This window comes from Monodelphis domestica, chromosome 6, assembly GCF_027887165.1.
Source record: "Monodelphis domestica isolate mMonDom1 chromosome 6, mMonDom1.pri, whole genome shotgun sequence".
Classification (NCBI taxonomy): Eukaryota; Metazoa; Chordata; class Mammalia; order Didelphimorphia; family Didelphidae; genus Monodelphis; species Monodelphis domestica.
The window spans coordinates 65,568,440-65,591,467 of NC_077232.1; the positions used below are offsets into that span (position 1 = coordinate 65,568,440).

At 40.1% G+C, this 23,028-nt stretch overlaps 1 protein-coding gene across 1 annotated transcript in view; it reads left to right on the forward strand.

The window, feature by feature from the left end:
* INSC (INSC spindle orientation adaptor protein) overlaps window positions 1-23,028 on the forward strand; it is a 172,361-nt gene that overhangs the window by 46,607 nt on the left and 102,726 nt on the right. Inside the window, exon 2 of the mRNA XM_007497036.3 lies at window positions 180-280. Within this exon, the coding sequence (XP_007497098.2) occupies window positions 225-280 (56 nt within the window). The 5' untranslated portion in view covers window positions 180-224. The remainder of the gene's footprint in view (window positions 1-179; window positions 281-23,028) is intronic.

A 23,028-nucleotide genomic window follows, 5' to 3' on the forward strand; every position in this document is an offset into this window, starting at 1 on the left:
TAACTCTGTGTGATTTTAAGAAAGTCATTTCCTTGAGATTCAGTTCTTTCATCTATAGGATAAGAGGATTAGATTATAGTCTCTAAAGTCCCTAATGATTAATATTACTGATTTCTTGACCTGGTTCTGTGCTTCTGGTCCATGCCATCACCAATATTCATGTTCTCTTTTCCTTACAGGGACCAGACAGTTGTGACCAGGCTCTGCTCCAGATTGGGATAAACATGATGGCATTCCCAGGGGTTAGTCATCTGGACTCTATTCCATTGCAAGGGCAGGGGTAAGTGCTATGACAGTCCTTAAGAACTAATAGACAGTCTCTGAATCACCCTTTCTCCTCCTTATCCCCATCTTGAACACTACACCAGCCTTAAGATTTTGAATCAGAGATGACCATTCCTAGGCATTGTCAGGTTCCAGGAAGCAAGAACCAGAATAGGGTTATGGAGAATTGGAGTTTATCTCCAGAAAGCTTCCGTAGAAGACTCAAGTAGGAATTACTTAACTTCTCAGCACCTCAGTTTCCTTGTTTGGGAAATGGGGAAAACATTTCTGTCTCTTGAGAATGTTGAGAGGAAAAAATAGGGTCATGAATATAAAGGGTTCTGAGTTCTCTGGAGCCTCATTCTATCATCGTCATTATAATAGTCTGAAGAGTTTATCTTCCTCCACTCTTGGGCTAAATTAGCTTGGCAAGTCTTCTGTCTCTGAAAAAGGAAAGAATGGAAGGGAAAGGAAGGAGAAGGAGGATGCTTGGGATCACTTAAAGTCAAATAAATCAGCACCAATTTATTTATTTAGGTAGATAAAGATAGATACTTGAGATTAGGTAAATTAAGATAGAAAGTGAAAAGGTGTCTCCTTTTCTGTAAACAATCTTCCCAGTGCTGTCCAAAGTTCCTAACAGCTTAAAATTCCATGATTCTGATTCTCCATTCTCTATTCTCCAATTACATTTCACACTTCTTCTCCATTGGTTATCTGTAACCTTGTTTAGATATTTGTCTGAACTGATGCTTCCCTTTCATTGGTTATGCTCATTGGCTTAGAGTCACAAGATCTGGGTAGAGTGCCATGTATATGTGCATGTGTGGGTGTGTATCCCTGGACTGGTTTGGACTTACCACTCATTTGACATTCTTTCAGAAAAATATCCCTGACATGGGGAGATTCATTCCCAAACCTTCCCACCCCAACAGACAGGGAGAGAAGAAAAGAGGATTTTCTAGGTTTTTCAAAGAAAAGAGCTTGTGATAGCTTTAGCTTTGAGGGCCTTGACTTTGTTCCCCAGCAGTGTGTGCTTGGGAAGGGATGCTCTAGTTCATTACTGGGCTTTGAAGACTGGTTACCAATTGATGTGTAAGGAATAAGATGGAGATTATTTAGATTCTGCGCTGTTTAAACAATTCTAACCTCTTCCATTTCTTACCTGGACTTCTTTGCTCTTCCTTCCACTTCTTTGCTCTTCCTTCCACTTCTTTGCTCTTCCTTCCTTCCTTCCTTCCTTCCTTCCTTCCTTCCTTCCTTCCTTCCTTCCTTCCTTCCTTCCTTCCTTCTTTCCTTCCTTCCTTCCTTCTTTCCTTCCTTCCTTCCTTCCTTCTTTCCTTCCTTCCTTTCTTCCTTCCTCCCTTATGGGGATACAAAAAGAGGCAAAAGATGGGAGCTCGGGCATCTTGGATGTGGGGCTCAGAGACCTCCAAAAGGAGGGGAGGCATTGAATCCAAGCGTTCTGACTCTGGGAACGATGTTCTCTTCATTAGATCATGTGCAAACATCTAGTCTTAACCCTTTTCAAGGACCATTTCAATGCTTGCTTTGGCTATGGAGCTCTTCCCAGCTGAGCCACTTACTGCCTAGAGAGGGCAATTCATCCCTGACTCCTCTAGGCATTGGTTTACACATCTGTAAAATGAGAGGGTTGGCCTTAGCTCTTTTCCTGATCTAAAATCATATAGTCCAGCTGATATGGCCAAGGGGATACTGGTCTATGGGGTCTAGTCCCAGGAGTATAGAAGCAGAGGACCTGCACGGATGCTTGTTGAGGCCATGAGGATGGAGAATGGAGGGGACCAGCTCTGTACTCTTGAGGAGCCAAAAGATAGGTCTTTGCCCTCAAGGATTTCACAATCTAGTGGAACTCACTCTGAAGGTAAAATGATCCACCAGATAATATGCATATGTTATTGGGATTACAATAGGTGGTACAGTGGATAGAATGCCGAGCCTAGAGTGAGACTCATCTTCCTGAGTTCAAATCTGGCCTTGGATACTTACTAGATATGTGACCCTGGACAAGTCACTATTTGCCTTAGTTTCCCCATCTATAAAGTGATTTGGAGAAGGAAATGGCAAAGTACTCCAATATTTTTGCCAAGAAAATCTCAAATGGGGTCATAAAGAATCAGACACGACTGAAAAACAACTGAACAATAGCAACAAATATTAATATGGCTTTTGTGGGGGGGAAAGCCTTTAAAATCAATATTAAAATATTCCCCTTGAGTATTAAAGGTCCATTCTTCATAGTGAGGGTGGAGAAAGGTGACAGATATGGGAATGGGGGCTGATTTATGACTACCAAATGCTTTCAAGTCTGGGATCAGCTTATAGTCCCTCATTTAATTTATTCTTTAGAAAAAGGAGGGTGAACAGGATCTGAGGCAGCACTAACCCAACAACTACATCCCTTTGGTGGTGGCGCTGGTGATGGTGGGGAGATGTGAGAATGCCCTGCTCATCGAAAAACGCTAGTTTCTTTTTTCTGGGATGTCCAAGGGGTTAATTTATTGAACTTGATACAGTATTGTGAGGGGACAATGACTGCTGGTCGGCTTCTTTCCTCTGGCTCTTGGCTTCCCAGGTTTCATTCACAGGGAATAACACCATGGTTATTGTCAGCTGGTAAATAATTAATGGAGCATAATTGACTTCTTTCTGCTCTGTTTCACTGGAACAGGATTTTCCTCAGCAGCTTCATTGTTCCCTTTAATATGAAAAGAAAAATGTTGTCTTGTTGTGCCCATTCTAGTTGGGAATCCTCTCCATAGTCTAGGCTATTTGGACTCAAGACCTTCAGGTAGGGTGTTGCCCTGGAGAAACAAATAAACAAATAACTGTGTGTGTCAACCCCACAGTGTGTATGTGTGTGTATAGGGGAGAGAGAGACAGGGAAAGGAAGAGAGGAAGAGAGAGAGACAGACAGACAGAGAGAAAGGGAGAGAGATAGACAGACAGAGACAGAGACGGAGAAAGGGAGAGAGAGAGAGAGCAAGAGAGAGAGAGAGAGAGAGAGAGAGAGAGAGAGAGAGAGAGGAGAGAGAGAGAGAGCAAGAGAGAGAGAGAGAGAGAGAGAGAGAGAGAGAGAGAGAGAGAGAGAGAGAGAGAGAGAGAGAGAGAGAGAGAGGGAAAGGGAAAGGGAGAGAGACAGACAGAGAGGCAGAAAGACAGACAGAGACACACACAGAGAAATGAAGAAATGAAGAGACACAGAGAGAGAGAGACAGACAGAAAAAGGGAGAGACAGAGATTGTCAGAGAAAGACAGACAGAGACAGAGAAAGAAAGGGAGACAGAGAAACAGAGACACAGAGAGAGGGAGACAGAGAGAGAGAGAGAGAGAAAGGGAGAGAAACAGAGAGACAGAGAGAGAGACAGATAGAGACAGAGACAGACAGAGAAGACAGAGTAAATAGCTACTGATCATATAATATAAAAGTTAACATTTATATGATTCTTGCTATGTTCTAGACAAGTACTTTACAAATATTATTTCATATGAAACTCAAAATGCAAGGATATGGTTACTATTATTATCCCTATTTTTTATATGATGAAAAAATATTTATAAATAAATAAATATTTTTTAAAATGGCAGGCAGAAGTTAAGTGACTTGCCCAGGGTCACACAACAAGTATATAGAATTCTGATTTTCCTGTTCTAGGTCTAGGGCTCTATCCAGTCAATGCCAGGGACTGACAACTAATGACATACTTTCCCAAAGGGAAGTGTTTGGATTTTAAATACAAAGACCAGCTGTGTCCTAGGGAGATGGTGAAATCAATGAAGTTAATTTGGTGGTAATCTTTCCCAGGGATGCTTGTACGTATAATATCATAGAATTAGAGGGATAAGGGACCACATAGGCTCCTAAGTCTAGAACCAGAAGGGACCTCAGAGGGCATCTAGTTTATTCACCTCATTTTTATAGATGAGGAAAATGAGGCATAATCAATCCAAAGTACTCACCCAGTTTCACTTGGTAACAAATGACAGAGATCTGAACCCAGGTCCTCAGACTCCCCCAGACAGTACATCATGCTTCCTCAAAAACAAACAAAACTAAAAACTCTAGCTTTAGGAAAGGGGGGGGGGTGAAGAAGAAGCCTAGAGCAGGGCATACTCTCCTGGGACAGGCAGGTCCAATGAGGGCAGTGTCATGGGGCACTCTTGGCAGCCAGAGGTTTAAGTGCAAAGGGGGCAAGCCCTCTGCAGGTAGTTTTAACACCACAGTAAAATTCCCTGTAGTTTCTGGTTTTGTGGGTCTCTGGCTGAGGCTGGCCTGTAAATCATGCCAGGGCCCTGGGGTGTTGGGTGAATCTGAGGAGAATGAGTGTGGAGCTGGTTCTGCATGAAATTTAAAGGGTTTATGGGTAAGGAGTATGAAGACCCACATTTGTATTGTATCACTTTTGTTCAGTTTTACCCAATTCTTTGTGACCTTTTTGGGGTCACAATTGGGGGAAATTTGGGGATTTCTTGGCAAAGATACTGCAATAGTTTGCCATTTCTTTATTAGACTCTAAACTCCCTGAGGGCAGAGACCTTATCTTATCCAACTTCGTTACTGAAGAAAGGACACTGAATTGGCAGGCAGAGGAGCTCAGCATAAAGTCCAGCTCTGATACTTAATAATCTGTGTATCCTTGGACAGATCAATTTCTCTTTCTTTGATTTCTTTTAGAAAATGAGGAATTTGGACTCAGTGGTCTCAGATGCCTCTTTTGGTTTTAAATCTGATTCTGAATTCGAATTTATAGCATCTATAGGTTCCCGACTCCAACAATGATTGGCTCTATGCAACCTTGGGAATGGCATGTATTTAATCTCTTCCAGTCTCTATTTCCTTATCCATAAAATGGGTATAACAATGACACATCTCAGAGCATTATTATGAAAATCAAAAGAAACAGGGGCAGCTAGATGACTCAGTGGATAGAGAGTCAGGCTTAGAGATGGCAGGTCCTGGGTTCAAATCTGTCCTTAGACACTTCTAACTGTGTGACCCTGAGCAATTCACTTAACCCCAAATTGCCTAGCCCTTACCACTCTTCTGCCTTGGAACTGATACTATTTCTAAGACAGAAGGTAAGGGTTTAAAAAAAAAAAGAAAAAAGAATTAGTTGAGACTTTCTATGAGAAGCTTTTTGATTTATAATGTCAGCTAATATGATGATTGCTTTGGGCATCTTCCCTTGTACTTTTCATAGTGCTATAAATGAGTGAATGTATGCATAACTATAGACTTGGATATGAGTCCTAGCTCTCATACTGTAGATTTTTCCTCTCTGAGACTCGATTTTCTTTTCCTTCTTTTCCTATCTTTTTCTCTGAGACCCGATTTCTTCATTTATAAAACGAAGACCCATTTGTTACATCTATTACACAGAAAGTCCTTTTGTTTATTTATTTTTCTGTCTCAAGAATGCTTTATTTTTCTAATTATATATAAAGACATTTTTACTGTTCATCTTTCTAAAATTTGAGTTCTGAATCCTCTCAAAAACATGTTTAAAATTAAGAGATAAGACTGGATCTTTGATTTCATTGGCATATGGAACTCCTAGAGGGAGATACTCTTTTTTTTTTTAATCAATGCAGGTCAGCCCCTTATCTTCAATTTTGATTCTCAGAGATACTCTCGAATGCTCAGTGGTTAGATATCTTTCTCAGGGCCACACAAACCAGGATGTTTCAGAGGCAAGACTTCCTATCTCACTTTAGTGTTAGGAAAATGGGAAATCCATTCAAATTATTTTTTTAAATGTCATGGCATGTATTTGTGTTCTAGAAAGAGCATTAAATTGGTTTCGCAAATGAATTCTCTTCAACTGGATCTGAGAGGACAGACCCCGTAACCAGAGACCTCCAGGGAAAGCCAGTGCCTTCATTAAAGGGATGGAGCCTTGTTCTCTTCACAGAGCCCTTTCTCTGTGCCACCATCAGGGAGATGTTTTAGAGTTGTACAGTGATGGTCTCAGTGCATTTGAATATGAGACTATTTCTCGGTCAGATAATAGCTTGCATATGTGCTCTCTTGAACTGTGGTCGGTTTGCTTTCTGCTGCATTGCTATTTTCTAAGCATGCGGTGAAATGTGCAGACAGTAACTGCCAATTAGATAACTAGATATTTTTCTGCTGTTTAAGCTGCAATGCCAGTAAAAACCCTTTCTCTCATTCCATCTCCCAAAATGAAATCTGCAAGAAAACAGGAGGTGATCTCACTAAAATGGAGTGGAGGGAGGCAATGATTTGACATTTTTTTTCCTTTTTTAAATGGAGGATAATGTCTTTGATAACCTCCCATGCCTTGCCTAGAATTGTCACCCCATCAGAGATCATGAGATGTCAGATCTGAAGAGAATCAGTAATCTAAGACCTTAATTTCACTAATGGGGAAACTGAGGTGAAGAGAATTGACCTGACTTATACCAGTGACTTAATGGCAGGATCAGGACTGGATTCCTGGTTTTTTGATCCCCAAGTTGGTGTTCTTTCTTTTTCTTTTTCTTAACCCTAGTTTCAGTCTTATATGTATATATATATGTATATTACTATTAATGTATTACTTAATAATTATGTATACTCTTAATTCATATTTATTACTATTAATGCATTATAGTAATTTTATTTTATATATATTAATATGATTAATATATTACAAGGTTTCAAGGCAGAAGAGTGGTAAGGGCTAGATAATGGGGGTTAAGTGACTTGCCCAGGGTCACATAGCTAGGAAGTGTCTGGGGTCAAATTTAAATCCAGGGTCTCCTATCTCTAGGTATGGCTCTCTTCCACTGAGTTATCTAGCTTCTCCCTAGTGTTCTTTCTTCTATACCACATTATCCCCATTGAGAAGTCTCTTGGATGAGAAGAGAATAATGATAATAGTGATGGATGATGACTAGATTTGTCACATGAGGACATTTGACCTGGAGAAGAGAAGACATGATCATTGTCTTCATACATTTGAAAGATTTGTCCTGTGGAGGGAAACAAAAAGATGATTAGGATTGTTTTGCTTAGCCCCCCTCCCCTGAGGCAAGATCCACACAGATGAGTAGATGTTAAAAGTAGGCAGATTTTTGTATTCAATTCAGGAAAAAATTCCTAGTGAGCAGAGTTGTCCAGCAATAAAACAGACTGACCCAGAAGGTAGAGAGTTCCATGTCATTGGAGGGAATCCAAGCAGAAGCTAGATAACCAGCTTTAGGGGGTGCTGTAGAAAGGCAGTTTCCAAGGTCTCCTCTATATCTGAGCTTCTAGGATTCTCTGACTTTTATTCTTTGACTTAAAAGAGTGGCCAAGCTTGAGTTTTACCAGCCCCTGGTCAGTGCCACCTTCTGATGCCTCTAAGGTGAGACGACACCAATAAGTGGAATGCATCTCCACCTGGGTGGCCCTTCTGCTAATTATTTTGAGGATGACTTCCTAATTGATCCTTCTGTCTCAGTTCTTTTCTCTTTCTAGTCTTCCTTCCCCACAATACCAAAGTGAAATTCCTAAAGCACCTGGTTGGATCATGTTACTTCTCTGTTGAACAAATGTCCATGGCTCTCTATTGTTTTGGGGATAAAATGCCAATTCTCCTGCTTGGTAGCCTAAACCCTTCACAACTTAATTCAAACCTGCCTTTTCAGACTTATCGTAGAGAAATTCCCTTAAATACACTCTATCCTTTGATCAAAAAATCTTGTAGCTTTTCATGGCTATTGACATTCCATCTCCTAGTGCTGTGAGTTGAACAGATGTCTCCCCTGCCTGGAAGGCCTCCCTTCCTTGTTTCCTTCTTTTAGAACCTCTGGCTCTCTTCAAAGTTCAGCCCAAATAGCCTCATATATGAGCCCCTTCCTGATCCCTCCAGCTGCAACTGTCTTCTCCCACAAAATTTACTAGACATTTATTCTGTATGTATATCTTTTGTGCACATTTCAATGTGTATATAATAAGTATGGGTTCAAATCTCACCTTAGATACTTAGTTCTGTGTGACCCTGAGCAAGTCACTTAAGTTGTTTCCCTCAGTTTCCTCATCTGTAAAATGAGATGGAGAAGGAAATGGCAAACCACTCCAGTATCTTTGCCAAGAAAACTCTAATGGGGTCAGGAAGAACAGGACATGACTGAAATGATTGAACAATAAAAATTGCGTGTATGATTTCTACCCCTGTAGAACATTAACTCCATGAGGGCAGGGACTCTTTCAATACTCCACTGTTTAGTAGAGTGTTTGGCACTGTGTAGGTGCCTAATTAATGCCAATGTAGGTATATGATTGTATGTATAAGTATATAATGAATGTTTGAGGAGGTGTATAATTATTGCTCATTGATTGATTGATGACTGCATTGGGATGAGGAAATAGTACTTTCTTTAGTTTTATATCAGATACTGTAGTACACTTTTGGGAGACACATGCAAACCCCTTTGGTTAGGGGAAAGATTAAGACAGAATCCTGATTGGTTTAAATAATTTCTCCGAAAGGAAGGCAAAGATTTATTTGGTAGAGAGAACCAGAGAGTTAGGCAGAACCCCTGTCTTGTTGAGAATGTTGAGCCAGAAGAAATGATGGTCATTCATTCTAAAGGCCATTGGAAGAATGTTTCTCACTTAAAAATCTCATGCCTGAGAGGCAGTGGAGTAGAGTGGGAAGAGCACTGGCTTAGGATGAAGACTCAGAGAGCATCCCAGACTCCATTGCTCTCTAGCTAACAGAGTGATCTTAGACAAACCCCTTCTGTCCCAGCTTCATTTTCCTACTTTGTAAAATGAGGGGGCTGTGTTTGAGGATGGCTAAAGTCCTTTTGAAATCAGTTTTAAGAATCCCTGAGGCCGGATGGTAATGCCCTACCTTTCATGGACAGAATAATAACTGCATAGGGGAGAGTCCCAGGATGAGATAGGATGCAGTAGTGAATATATCCTTTCAGATTGTATTCCTTGTTCCTGGAAGGATCCAAGTATAAGCTAGGGGGCTGCTGCAGGAAGGATTCTTGCATTTCCTGGGATGTCGGACTAGGTAGTTTCCAAAGTCCCTTCTAGCACCGAAAGCCCCATAGCATCAGAAATGTGAATAGCCCTCTACCTAGGTCGCCTGGGTACTGTCTAATATTTTAGGAACCTCAGGGCAAGCTAGGATAAATAGGTAGCCAAATGGTAGTAGATGTGGCACTAAGCCTGTCCTTACAGAATAATCCTACCAAGATGTGACTGATATTATGTTTTAGTTTGGAATCCTGGTCTCACTTTCCAGAGATGAGGAGTGCAGGGTGGAGTACAACTGGCTTAGTCTTGACTAGTGACTTGTGTCCTGAGGGAGTTTTAGAAAATATCAGTCTTAGAGCCTGACTGGCAGGGCTTGGGCTTCTGAAGAATTCCAATAAGGAAGACATATCTGCAGTCAGTGGAAAAGTCCTGATTAGATAGAGGGCCAGCTTTGGCACTAACTTTCTAGGTGACCTTGAGCAAGTGAGAACCTTTCTGAGACTCAGTTTCTTCCTCTTTGTAGTGAAGGCATTGGACGAGATTGTTTCTAATGGCCCCTTCCAGTTCAATGATTCTAGAAAGCAACTCTATGATAATGCAAACCAGTGAGGAAGTGGTATTTTATTTACAAGTAGGATGGCTCAACCATGGGAGTCAAACTGATAGACTTGACTTTGTTAGTATAGATATGGTTTTTTGCATGTTGTCTTCCTTATTGGACTAGGAGCTCCTTGAGATTAGGGACCTTCCCTTTCAACTTTCATTAGATCCCTAGCCCTTAATACAGTGCCTGGCACACAGTAAACATTTAATAAGCGCTTGTTGACTTGATTTGGTTTTTGGAAAGGCTGCCCTTGAGATGATTTGAGGGCACACAGATCAGCAATTATGAATTAAACTGGGGCTTAAGGATTTTCTAACTATAAGTCAGAAAGAGTCTTGGGACAAGGCTTTGGATCTTGCTAGCAAGAGGAAAAGGTTCAAGGATAGACAAATGTCTGAGGGCTCTAATTAGCCTTTTGGCTAGCTTTAAAACTATTTAACCCACAAAAGTTAAAACTATGAAACTGATGGTGAAAATCATATCATATAGCTAATACATTGGGAACTGATTGATCTCCTTATGGAAAGATAAGCCTTTGAGAGTTTTCATAGTCCAGTGATTGGGTATGTGAAGGATTTGCCTCTCTCATGAGATGGGATGAACCATAGGCTCTGAGTTATCTTACAAGAGAGATGACAGAGTCTACTCCCGCTCCTGTGGGGAAATAGCACCATTGGAATGGAATAGTAAGAAAGTAATAGAAGCATGGCAACAGAGGAAAGCAACAGAAACTCAACAGGATAGAATACCTAGAAGGAAGTTGGTCTAGCAAGAAGCACACTCAATAAGAGGGCAACATGACAACAAAAGCAGCATGGCGTCACCAGAAGACATTGGTGACTTAGCACTGGAAGAATGGATTGCTACTCCATATGTATGCTTTAGCCACAAATGTTCCTTATGTGTGTGCTCCTTCACATATATTTCCTGGGCATATCTAGTCTTCCAACACACACACACACACACACACACACACACACACACACACACACATAGTGCCCAGGTTTGTGGGCGAAAAGTTCTATTGCTCCCCCCCATCCATTTTTACAAACAAATATCTTCTCTTTCAATAATTATGCCTTCTTGTTGACTAATAAAATAAATATATTGGTTGGGGCTCACAAGATATAGGTTTGAGTGAATGTGAACCCACAGAACACTTTGAACCTAGCTTAGCTTTTCTGGGTGGGCTTATGGGTGTGTATACAAATTCTTTTCACACATAGATTTATAGGGGCACAGCTACTGAGGAAAGCAAGGTACACCCAAGCCTCACTGACAAATAAAATGTAGGCATGGAAGGCTGCAGTTAAGGAGCTGGTGTGTTGACTATGTCCGAGTTATGTTTTCAGCAATTTATTCTCTTGTCTCTGGAAACCACAGGCCTAATTACTCTCTGTGAATGATGAGCCTAGGGCACTAATGGAGCTGGGTGAGCAAGCGAAGGGCAAGGCTGTGGGGCATGCTTGCCAACAGTAATGTTAGTCTATAACATGTGAGTCAGAACACTAAAAGCTTGGCCACCACTTCAGAGTTCTAATATCCTGTGTGATTTAGTTTTTCAAGCAGGATATTAGATAGATACAAGCTACTTTGTTGTGAGATAAACTGTAGTCTGGCTAAAAATTAGTAGTGCGTACATACAAAATACAGGAGAATAAGTTATTGACTCATAGAATCTTAATGGCTGAAACACCATCCTAAGAGCAAATATGTCAATCTCCCGCCTCTGGGAAGCTCTGTACGAAAACTAGTTTGGGAGGTTGTTTTCTCTCCCTCTGAAAAAGTTCAGGGTCCAGAGATGCTCTGTCTTCTTCTAGACACCGTCTCAAGTGTGCCATCATTCACCCAATCAACAAGTCCTTCTTGATGTCTCACCCCAGTCCTCCCTGTTTCCATTTAAGCTTATTTTCTTCATTGGAGATGGAAGAGAGTGAGATATAAGAAGTAATGAAATAAGATGAGTAAGACAGATGTTTGTTTTAGGAGGAATTACTCATGGCTCTCATCTGCCATACTCAATACTCCAGGAAAAATGGATGACCTCACATCAGAAGGCACTGTCATAATCCTAAGCATTGGTATTTTGGAGGTGATCTTTCCATGGGGTAGAGTTAAGCCAAGAGTCCCACAGAAGACCCCCACCTGGGCTGCCTTTGGGTCCTGGACTCTCATAGGATTTGGGTCTAGTGGTCACTCTACAGATATTTTTGCTAGTGTGGTTTCTAATGAAAACCTTTACACTAGTCATATATTCACTCCATTTGGAACTTGCTATATGGAGGAGGGATCTAAAGTTGAAAAGGAAAACTTTGGGAAACCCCAGGGACTGGGAATCAGGCAACCTGGGTTCTAATCTCTTTTGTTCATTAACTTTCTGGCTAAGTTAGGGATGGTCTTTTCTCCTCTCTTGGCTCTTTCCTTCATGCATGAAATGAAGGTGGGAATGATCTCTATCCTGCTATTTCTGAGATATCATTTGTATTCTCTTAAGAAAGATGGATATTACATTTCTTCTCTTTCCACTGTGAAGCAGTGAGGGGACTTTTATTCCTATCCCTCTAACCTGAAACTTTTTCTTTGCCACCCCATTTTGTTTTTCCTGCTCTGCCTTTTATACTTCTTGCTCCTTTAATCTACCAGCCTATCTCCCACTCTCCACTCCTAAACCAAATGGGAGAGACCTGCTTCTACAGAGTTACTGGTAAACCCTCTTAGTAAATTGGATGAGATCCTGGGGAGTGATGGGAGTGTGGGACCAAGAAAATGGGAGAGATACAGAGAGGGAGAGGAGATAGTCTTCTGGATAGGGGAATTGAGTCCTAGAAGACAATAAGTCATACCTGGAGCTTATGCACCTTCTTTCTCAGTCCATCTCAGAGCTCCAACTTCAACATTACCTACACCATAGCTTTTCTTCTTGAACCATTACCTCCATACCATCCAGCTCTGAGTTCCTTAGCTCTGATAGGTCAGCTTTTGCCTTATTTTGCAGGGGACTTAAACTGTTTCCTCCACTTCAGCCTGCTCCCTAATCAACACTTACTGAGTGCTTAATAAATACTCTGTCAACTTATTCTGTCTAACTATCTATCTATCTATCTATCTATCTATCTATCTATCTATCTATCTTTCTATCTATCTATCTATCTATCTATCTATCTATCTATCTATCTATCTATCTATCATCTATCAATCCATTGATTCATCCATCCATCTATCTATCTATCTATCTATCTATCTATCTATCTATCTATCATCTATCCATCCATTGATCCATCTATCTATCTATCTATCTATCTATCTATCTATCTATCTATCTATCCATCCATTGATCCATCTCTCTCTCTCTCATCTATCCATCTATCCATCCATTGACCTATCTATCTATCTATCTATCTATCTATCTATCATCTATCCATCTATCCATCCATTGATCTATCTATCTATCATCTATCCATCTATCTATCTATCTATCTATCATCTATCCATCTATCCATCTATCTATCTATCTATCTATCTATCTATCTATCTATCTATCTATCTATCTAATCATTCATTCATCTATCTGTCTCTCATATGAACATTCTCTAACTTCAGAGAATATGCCTATATCTGTTATTTATAGACATACTTCAGTATCCCTCTCAGTTAACACCAGACTTCAAGGATCCTTGCGAAGTCTTGAATATCCCTTGTCTGTTTTAGGTGTGATAATATGATGAAAAATGGTCTTGTGTGCTTTCAGAAGGGAGTTTTGGAATCACTGTGCAGGCAGTGTGGTATAATGTCTTGGGCACTAACTAGCCTAGAGCCAGGTAGAGATGGATTCAAATCAAAGCTCAGATGCTTACTAGTCTTATGGCATTGAACAAATCATTTAACCTCTTCTTCAGTCTCCTTATTTGTAATATGAGAAATCTAAATTCCCTTCCAGCTCTAAATCAATATTCCTATGATTTCTGAGATCTCTTTTTCTCTTCCAAGCATTATGAACATTTTAAGGACAATGCTAATAGTATGCTGTTACCCTAAGAAATGCTTCACATTTGATTAAATACCCCTTCCCCCTCAAAAAAAATCTCGGAGAAAGTCATACTGAAAGTCACTATTCTCTGATGCAGAGAAGAGGTGGGACATTCCCAGATTTATTTTCAGACACATTTTTTCTTTGAAGCTCTAAATCTTTATATTCCACCCACCCCCTTTTCCTTCAAGCATCTAGATAATTAATCTGTGCATGATGGCTTGCAGCTTAATTCATAAAAGAAAAGATGACATTGTTTATAATGTGGCTAAATCATTTGCATCACCCTTTCCAGTATATTCCCTCATTCTATCATAGGAGAATAGATTCAGAGCTAGAAAGACCTAACACATGTATCTTCCCAGTCTTGTGGTGAGGAATCCAGAGGGACCACATGGTGTCCTGTATCAATTGCAGAATGCCTTAGTTTCAATTCCATTCTCAGACACTTATTAGTTGTGGGAACAGGAATATGTTTCAACCTCAATTTTCTCATCTGTAAAATGGGGATATACTTGTACCTTCCTCACCAGATTGCTGTGAAGACCAAATTAGTTAAAGCATGCCAAGCATTTTGCCAACTTTAAAGCTCTATAAATGTTAGCTAACAGAGCAGGAATTACAATTATTCCTATTTAAGGCAGGGATATGGTACAGTGGATATAGTGCTGGACTTGGAAGCAGGAAGATCTGAGTTCAAATCCAGTATCATATACTTCCTAACCATGTGACCTTAGGCAAGTCATGTAACCTCTCTCCGCCTCAGTTTTATTTCCTGTAAAACCTCACAAGACTTTTGTGAAGCACAAAGATGACAACATATAAAATATTTTTGAAACTTGAATAATAAAAAAATAGCATCTAAACGGCACTTTAAGGTTTGCAAAACACTTTACAAATATTATCTCATTTTACTGTTACCACAACTCTTGGCAGTAGGTAATACTATTATTTCCATTTTAATGATGAGGATACTATGGAAGACTTAGTTGATATATCCAGTTAACAAATGTGTAGTTATTTTTATTATGAATAGCTAAGTGGCACAGTAGATAGAGTACTGGACCTGGAATTAGGAAGACCTGAGTTCAAATCTGGCCTCAGACATTTACTTGCTGTGTGGTCTTGGACAAATCATTGAATTCTGCTCACCTCAGTTTCCTAATCTGTAAAATGGTCTGGAAAAGGAAATGACAAACCACTCCAGTGTCATTGTCAAGAAAACCCTACATGGGGTCATAAAGTATTGGACGTGGCTGAAAAATGACTGAACAACAGCAACAACAACATTCTACCACCAAAGAAATAGATTTCTCATAACTTATGAGATAGAGAAGCATCAAATGGTATAGAGTAGTATCTTTTGGGCTTGGTAGTGGTAATGATGGGGTGGGAAATCTCTTTGTACAATGCCAGACTTTCCAGAATCATTCATCTTTTACATGAGACAAAGGTTTCAGGCTAGTATTTTATGAAGAAGAGGATTCTACTTGCCTTTCTTGACTTTAGGGGAAGGGGGAAGTAGCAAAGGGGGAAAATTGTAGAGAGGCAGATTCTGGCCCATTATAACTAATTCCTAACAATCTTAGTTTTCCAAAACTAGAATAGATGTTCTTGGGAGACCAGGTCTTCAAGTAAAGATTGAATGACCAATCACTGGGAATATTGTTGAAAGGATTCTTGGTCAGGTATGGGTTGAACTATATGACCTCCAAGATTCCTTCAAGTTCTCCCATAGGTTTCTTTGCCTCCCTAGCCAGGCTACTTGCCTAAGACCTTCAGTCCTGGTTCTTAGGCTGAGCTTTGTGTTAGACAGGGCATCTGAACTCCTGGTAATCTTTGGGACTGTGTTTACTTCCTTGCAAATTCTATGAGCTTAATGAAGAGGGCAGCTGAGGAAGAAAATGGTGACCAATAGAGATATGAAGCCCAGACCTGGTTTCCATGGAAGTTTAAAGGGGTGGTGATAATCTAAGGAATTTTACAGTTGATTAGAGTTGGAGCAAGTCAGGAGAGTGGGGTTCAAGTATACACTAATGGGCTTAAAATTCTCATGGCCCAATGTAGCCTATCAGAATGTTCATTCCTTGTTTGGCCCAACCATTTGTTGTATTCTGGCACAGGATTCTTACAGCCTCTTAGGAACTGTTATTCTAATGTTTCTTTTGACATTCTGTCATGCTGCTAGCCCTGGCTAATTAATAGACTCTGTAAGCAGCAAATTGCTCCTGGAATCCATTTGTAAATCAACTAGTTGATCAACAACCATTGCATGGGAGAAACAAAGGTGAAAATGAAACAATCTCCTCTCAAGAAACTAACATTCTATTGGAGAGGCAATACATATATACATATAAGACTAGATAAAATACAGGCAAAAGAAATGCAAAATATTTCATTGGTTGATTGTTTTCTTGGTGGGGAAGGTAGGAGGATCAGGAAGAGCTGCCTGTACGAGATGGCACTTGAACTTAGGTTTGATAGAAACTAGGGTTTGATGTAATGGACAGAGTGCTAGGCTTAGAGTTGAGAAGGCAAGAGTTCAAATCCAGCCTCAGAAACTTCCTAGCTGTTTGGGAAATCACTTTTTGCTTCTGGAAAAGAAAATGGCAAAGCACTCTAATATCTTTGTCAAGAAAATCCCACGGATAATGGTCCATGAAGTCATTAAGGGTTGGACACAAGTGAAATGACTGAACAGCAACAACAAAGAGTGCATTTGAGGCATAGGCAGAAATAGCTTTTTCAGGGCTAGAACTTTCCTTTCCTCCTCATTCCCCATCCTAGGACAAGTGACCATTTGATTTGCATGGTAGACCTTGTCCATCCATGCCCATTGCTCTGGTGATGTACTGGTTGCACAGTCGGGTATTCTCCTTTCCTTGGAGTCAGGCTACCGCAACTACATGATCACTGCCCATGGGTTTCTGCGCCACAGTGCAGACATTCTGTAAGACTCATCCCTAACTGCCAGACTCGCCACCAGCTTAGGGCCTCTCCCCTTTGCTCCAGACACAGGGGGCATCCTTTCAACATACAGAACACAGATTTCACTTAGGGTGAAAAAGCAATTTCAGGCTCCAGTCTTGAGGAAGTGAATCCAACCACATGAGAAAGCCGTGGTACATCTCAGGGCAGCCCTGCAGGGACCATCTCCTGTTTCTGAGACACTTGATTTGGAGAGGGGTGGGGACTCTGTTTGCAAATTCAATAAAGGCAAGAGCAGTCCCAGGGAATGAGAAGGCTAATAGAAGCAGGTCAGGCATGGTAGGCGATTATGCAATGTCCAAAGATGAGCATAATCAAAAGCCTAATGAGATATCATTCCTGGATTCTGAAATTAAGAATAGTAGCTTATTATGTGGAGACACAGTGGCCATTGCCCTGAATTAGACTGGCTGCCAGAGGTTCAGGAAAGGAGTTTTTTGGAAAGAGGAGGATGGAGAGGTTGTATGGGTAACATAGGGACTTGTTTCTTCCCTAGGAGAGCAAGAAATTCTCTTTTTTTATAGTGCCAATTTAAAATGTTTTATTCTCCAGAGCCAGAATTGTATTTCTACTTGTTTACAGCATCAATAAAATATGTTATTCACTTTTCTCCTTCTGCACCCATTCAAATATTTAGAACACTTGGATTTACACAGTAGCTTAAATGTTACTTTTGAACTACCACTGCCTTGATTACAAATTTGAGTCCTTCAGTGTTTGAAAAGCTGTGTGGAATGCTCTTCTATAGTATGCTTGGTTACCTCTCGGAGAAGCATCTCCAGATGGCATTGCTTCATAACCTGGGAAACCCCTTCCCAAGCAGGTCCCCTCCACTATGGCTCAGCTTAGTGATGATGGGGGTTCAGACCTTCTCCAATTCTTTATGTTAATATTCAGATTCTTCTTTCTTTTGGTTATTATCCAGCCAATTGATTATTTCATTACATTTGTCAAGGATCTTAAGTTGGTTTTCATCATCAGTTTTTCCTTGGAGTTTCTCATCCTCAATGGAAGCCTTCATGACAAAAGTATGAGTCAAGAAATAGACATCCTGTCTTCCTGTCTCTCCTCTTCAGCCTTGTATATCTTGACCCCCTGGACCACACGCCCAATGTCTTTGCTCAGGTGCCCTTTGGCATTGGTTATGGTGATCCTATTCTCCCTGCCTCCACCCTTTGGGGGTTGTCTCATGTTGACTCCTTTGACTTTTCCAATCTGTGCTAAATTCTTGGGCCCCCTGCTATCCAGGGTTACTGTGCCTGGTACTTCTCTTGGGTCCCAAGCTTTCAACCTGGATATTTGCTCAAATGAGATAATATTTGTAAAGCACGTAGCACAGTGCCTAGCACCTAGTAGTATGAGCTATGTAAGTGATAAGTAGGACAGCGGTTAGAGCACTGGGTTTGGAGAAAGGAAGACCCACGTTCCAGTCTGGCATCAGACACTTACTAGCTAGTTTCTTTAGGCAAGTCACTTAACCTCTAGCTACCTCAATTTCCTAAGCTATAAAATGGGCATAATAATAGCTCCAATTTACCAGAGTTGTTGTCTCAAATGAGTTAATGTTTGTAAAGAGCTTAGCACTTTTCCTGGCACATATTAAATGCTTAATAAATGTTAGTTACTATCTCTATATTCCCTTCTCTTCCCCCTGACCAAAAATGCCATCTGCTAGCACTTTCTAGACTTTGCTGAGTCTCTTGATATTTAGGCTAAGCTTAAGTATACAAACCTACTCTTTTCTGCTATTCCTGTCCTCAGGCTCTAGATTCTAATGCCTCAGTTGGACAGAAGGCACCTGTAAGTCCAGCCTTAGCTGATCTCCTTATCATGACTTCTAATGTCTGTCAGAGAATTCTGGTCCAATATAGTCCAAACCTCTTAGGATGCCAGAATTTAGAGATGGGGAAGGCCTTAGAAGTAACTTAATCTAACTCTGTTTTACAGATTCAATTAGACAAATGTTAATAATTGAGGATGCCTTGCTCTCAAGGAACTTACAACTTCACTTATAGATAAGGTAAGCCCAATAGGCAGACAGTTATCTGAGGCCACCCAGTGACCTAGAGATTGGATTAAATCTTTAGAACCCAAATCTAGAGTCCCTTTCTCTCCTCTGTCCAACGCTGTTTCGTGGTGACCCAAGGCATGGTGTGATACTTTCTGATGACATGTTAAGGGCATCACAAGGCACAAAGAAATAACTTTTTAGAAATTGATCTTTCCTTCCTTTCTGCTAGTGGAAAAAATAGAATCTTGGTAGAGTGCCCAAGATGTGGGGAAATAAGGAGTGAGTAAGGGGCAGAGATGATGGAAATGGATTGGTTATCTGTTGAGTCTTGGTCATTATGGGTAATGGCCACTTGAAAACAACCAGTGGTTATTTTAGCCTGTTGAGTGCCTTCTCCCTTTCAGGTTTTTCAAATAGCCATTTGGAGGTGGCAGCATGATAATTGGGAACTCAGCACCACTAATTTTCCTGAAATACAGGTCGACCTTTTGAAAATGAAATTATACTTGTTAATTTAAGGAGATGAATGAGGAGGAAATGGCCAAACATTTCACAACTAAGTGAACTCAACATTGTAAGACATAAGTAAACATTTTAGAATTCCACTAAACATTTCAAACTCTCCTGGAATGGAGGTGGGAAAGAAGGAACAGGGTGGTTTAGAAAAAGACTCAGAACAGTGGGTTGGGGATGGTGCCCACATGCCCTTAGGCATGAAACACATACTTAAAAAAAACTAATAAAAACATCCTTTTGAGTTGAGACAAAGAATAGAGAGCTGGATTCTGGATACATCCCTCTTCTTTCAGAAGATATTGAAAGTAGTTGCATTCAATAAAATCTAAACAAGATAGTGTGAGCTGAGTCTTCTTAGGTTGTTACAGAATAAAGTGGCTCATAGCTCTAGGAACCCAGAAATGAAATATGGCATCATGGGGTGGTGGCTCCTGTACAAGTTATTTAACTTTATTGATTATAGATTCAGAGTTTGGAAAGACCTTAGAGATCATCTATTCCACACACACACCCTTTTTTACCCAACAGGAAATTGAAGTTAAGTGCCTTCTCTGGGATCACACAGTTAATAAGGGTTAGAGGAGACATTTGAACCAAGATCTTCCTGGCTTCAAGCCCAGCACTTTTTTTGTTGGTCCTCAATTTCCTCATCTGTAAAATTGAAGGGGTTGAATTAAATGAATTTTAAGTTGTTTTCATTTCTAAATTTATAATTATATATAATTTTATTTATATATTTATATATAATTATTTATGTATAATTATATATAATATAAATTTATAATCTTTTGATTTTATCTGCCTTAAAATGTGTGTGTATGTGGATGAAGAGTGGTGGGTGGAAAGGAAGAATGCTTGGAAGGTTTTTTCTAATTTGATTTGGGTCAGATCAACCATAGAGGCAAGAGAAGAAGGAGGAGAAGGAGTAGAAGTAGGGAAGAAGCTGTGATGCTATTCTCTGGCTTTCCTTTAAGGGGGCTATTACAGAATATAGAGCTTCTTCAGGATTTTGGTTCAGTTTATAGTCTGGGAAATTGCCAGCCACATCTTTCTGACATATCCTTGCCAGGACATGAGGGCACATCTTTTACCAAGGAAACCTCTGTTCCTTATTGCTTCTCACAGGCTTACAGCCTAGTTGGGTTAAAAAATCAAGAAAAAGAATGGGAGAATTCTAGATGGGTTGGTAGAAGTCAGAGGACTTTGGTTTGATTATTGGCTCCATCACTTTCTACTTGGATGACTTTAGATAAGTCACTGACCTTCTCTGGATTTTATGTCTCTTATCTGTAAAATGAGGGCCTTGGAGGAGATCATCTCAAAGTCTCTTCTAGTTCTAAATCTAAGATTCTATGTTCCTCTAATCCATACACCTCATTTACAGAGAGGGAAATAGAGTTCCAGCAAATTGTCCATCCAAGATTACATAGCCAGAGTGGGGAGATCAACAAACATTTATTAAGTACCTATTGTACACTATGCACTATGCTAAGTGGGGTACAGAGAAAGGCAAAAGATAGCCCCTTCCCTCAAGGAGTTTCCAGTCATAGGTAGTAAGGTTTAGAGCTGGGATTTGAATCCAAGACTTTTGACTCCAAATTCATTGCTTTTCCCTCTGAATTATATTTTCAGTTGCTTTTGACTTCTATATAGAAATGTATTGTCTGTTTACCTATGTGTGAGTGTGTGCTAGTGATATATATATATATATAATATATGTAACATATATAGTGTATATACATATATACACATATGGCTTGTGAAAACACATGAATGCATGCATGTGTGTGTGTGTATAATACAAATCTAGGAATCAAAAGACATAAAATTTAGTACTGATATAATCATTTATTACAGGTTCCTTCACCTTCCTGAGCCTCAGTTTCTCTAAATGTCAAATGGGAAGGGATTGGACTAAACAGGAAGATCCTTTCCAGGTTTAACCATTTATGATTCTTATTTAAAGGAACATGTCCACATGCCAGAGCATGGATTTTAAACAGAGATATCAAAGAATCTCTCTATGTACACTAAACTGATTCTATCCCAACACATTTGCCTGGCATCCTCATTGATAAGAATATATGATCCTGTATTGAACTGGTCTGCTAGTGCATTTTGTGCCTATCCCCATCCTTTACCATTTACCAGTAGTGAGGGAGAATCATCAGAGATGAGATGGTCTTCCTCCTCCCTAAGGAATATCTGTGGTGTCTATGATGGATGTAGCCAGTGAGTACAGCCTTTTTCTAAGAGACAGACATTTTTTTCTATTTCTCTTCCTTAAATGATTTTCTTGCTCTATGAATTCTGGTGGTAGTGGTTGTGGTGAGGGCGTGTCTTTGCCTAGGACATCTCTGAGCTCTCCAGGAAGACCTTGTTGGAAGAACACATGCCATCTGTAACTTCATACTCTAGCAATCCAGGAAGGTATGAATATCACTGCAGGAAGATGGTAGGAGAAGAGTTTCAAGTTCAAATGAATGAAATAAAATGCATTTATTAAACATTTGCTAAGTACTAAGTACTGTAGTAGGTTCAGACAATCCAGACTCAAAAGAGAAAACAAATCCTTGCCCTCCAAGAGCTTACATCTCATAGGGAAAGAGGAATAGTGGTCAGAGAAGGGTCTTTTGTTTTGGCAAATAGTAAGGATGGGGAATGGAGCTAAAGGGGAGTAAATTTGCAAGCAAGCACACACACACACACACAATCCTGCAGAGGCAATACTGATTTGATCATGCTTCATTTTTACACTTGGCTATTGGCTTTATGGAAGATCCTCTTATCTTCATGTCCCATTTGATTCGATGGCCCTGAATCAACCCTGATCTGCTATGGGATCCAGTAGAAATATACCATAAAGAAGGACCAATCCATAGATCCACCATAAGGACCCTTATGAACATACCACAGGGACCCACACACAAAGCACTTAGCAAGGTGATATAGTGAATAGAGTTCTGAACCAGGAGTTAGGAAGTCCCAAGTTCAAGTGATACTTCAAACACATACTAGTTATGTGATCCTGGGTAAGTCCCTTAAGCTTTGTTTGCCTCAGTGTCCTCATATATAAAATGGGGATAATGATACAGCTACCTCCCAGGATTATTGTGAAGATCAAATGAGATAATTGTATAGCATTTATACAATGCCTAGCACATAGTAGGTTGCTTTGCAAATATTAGTTATTGTTATTATTATTATTGGCTTACTGGGTAGATATGAAAATCAGATGAGATAAAATGTTAAATGCTTTGCAAATCTAAAAGTTCTATGTAAAAATTAGCTATTATTATTAGTCTCACTCCATGGATACTGACTGATTGACATGTCTCAGAGACCCATTTGGACAGACCACAGGAACCCAATGAGAATTCACATGGGGATCCATGTGGATGCATAATGGGAAGGTACATGCCAGTATGGTCTCTGCTGACATATTCTTCACATACACAAGTGCACACACACACACACACACACTCAGTCTCACATACGGAACAGTGAGTATCTTCTTGGTCCTGGATGACATTCCAAGAATCTCATAGTCTTCATAATCCTTCTTCCCTGATCCCCACCTCCTCCAACCTTTGGCTCTGCCCACAGATATTTTCTTGGTA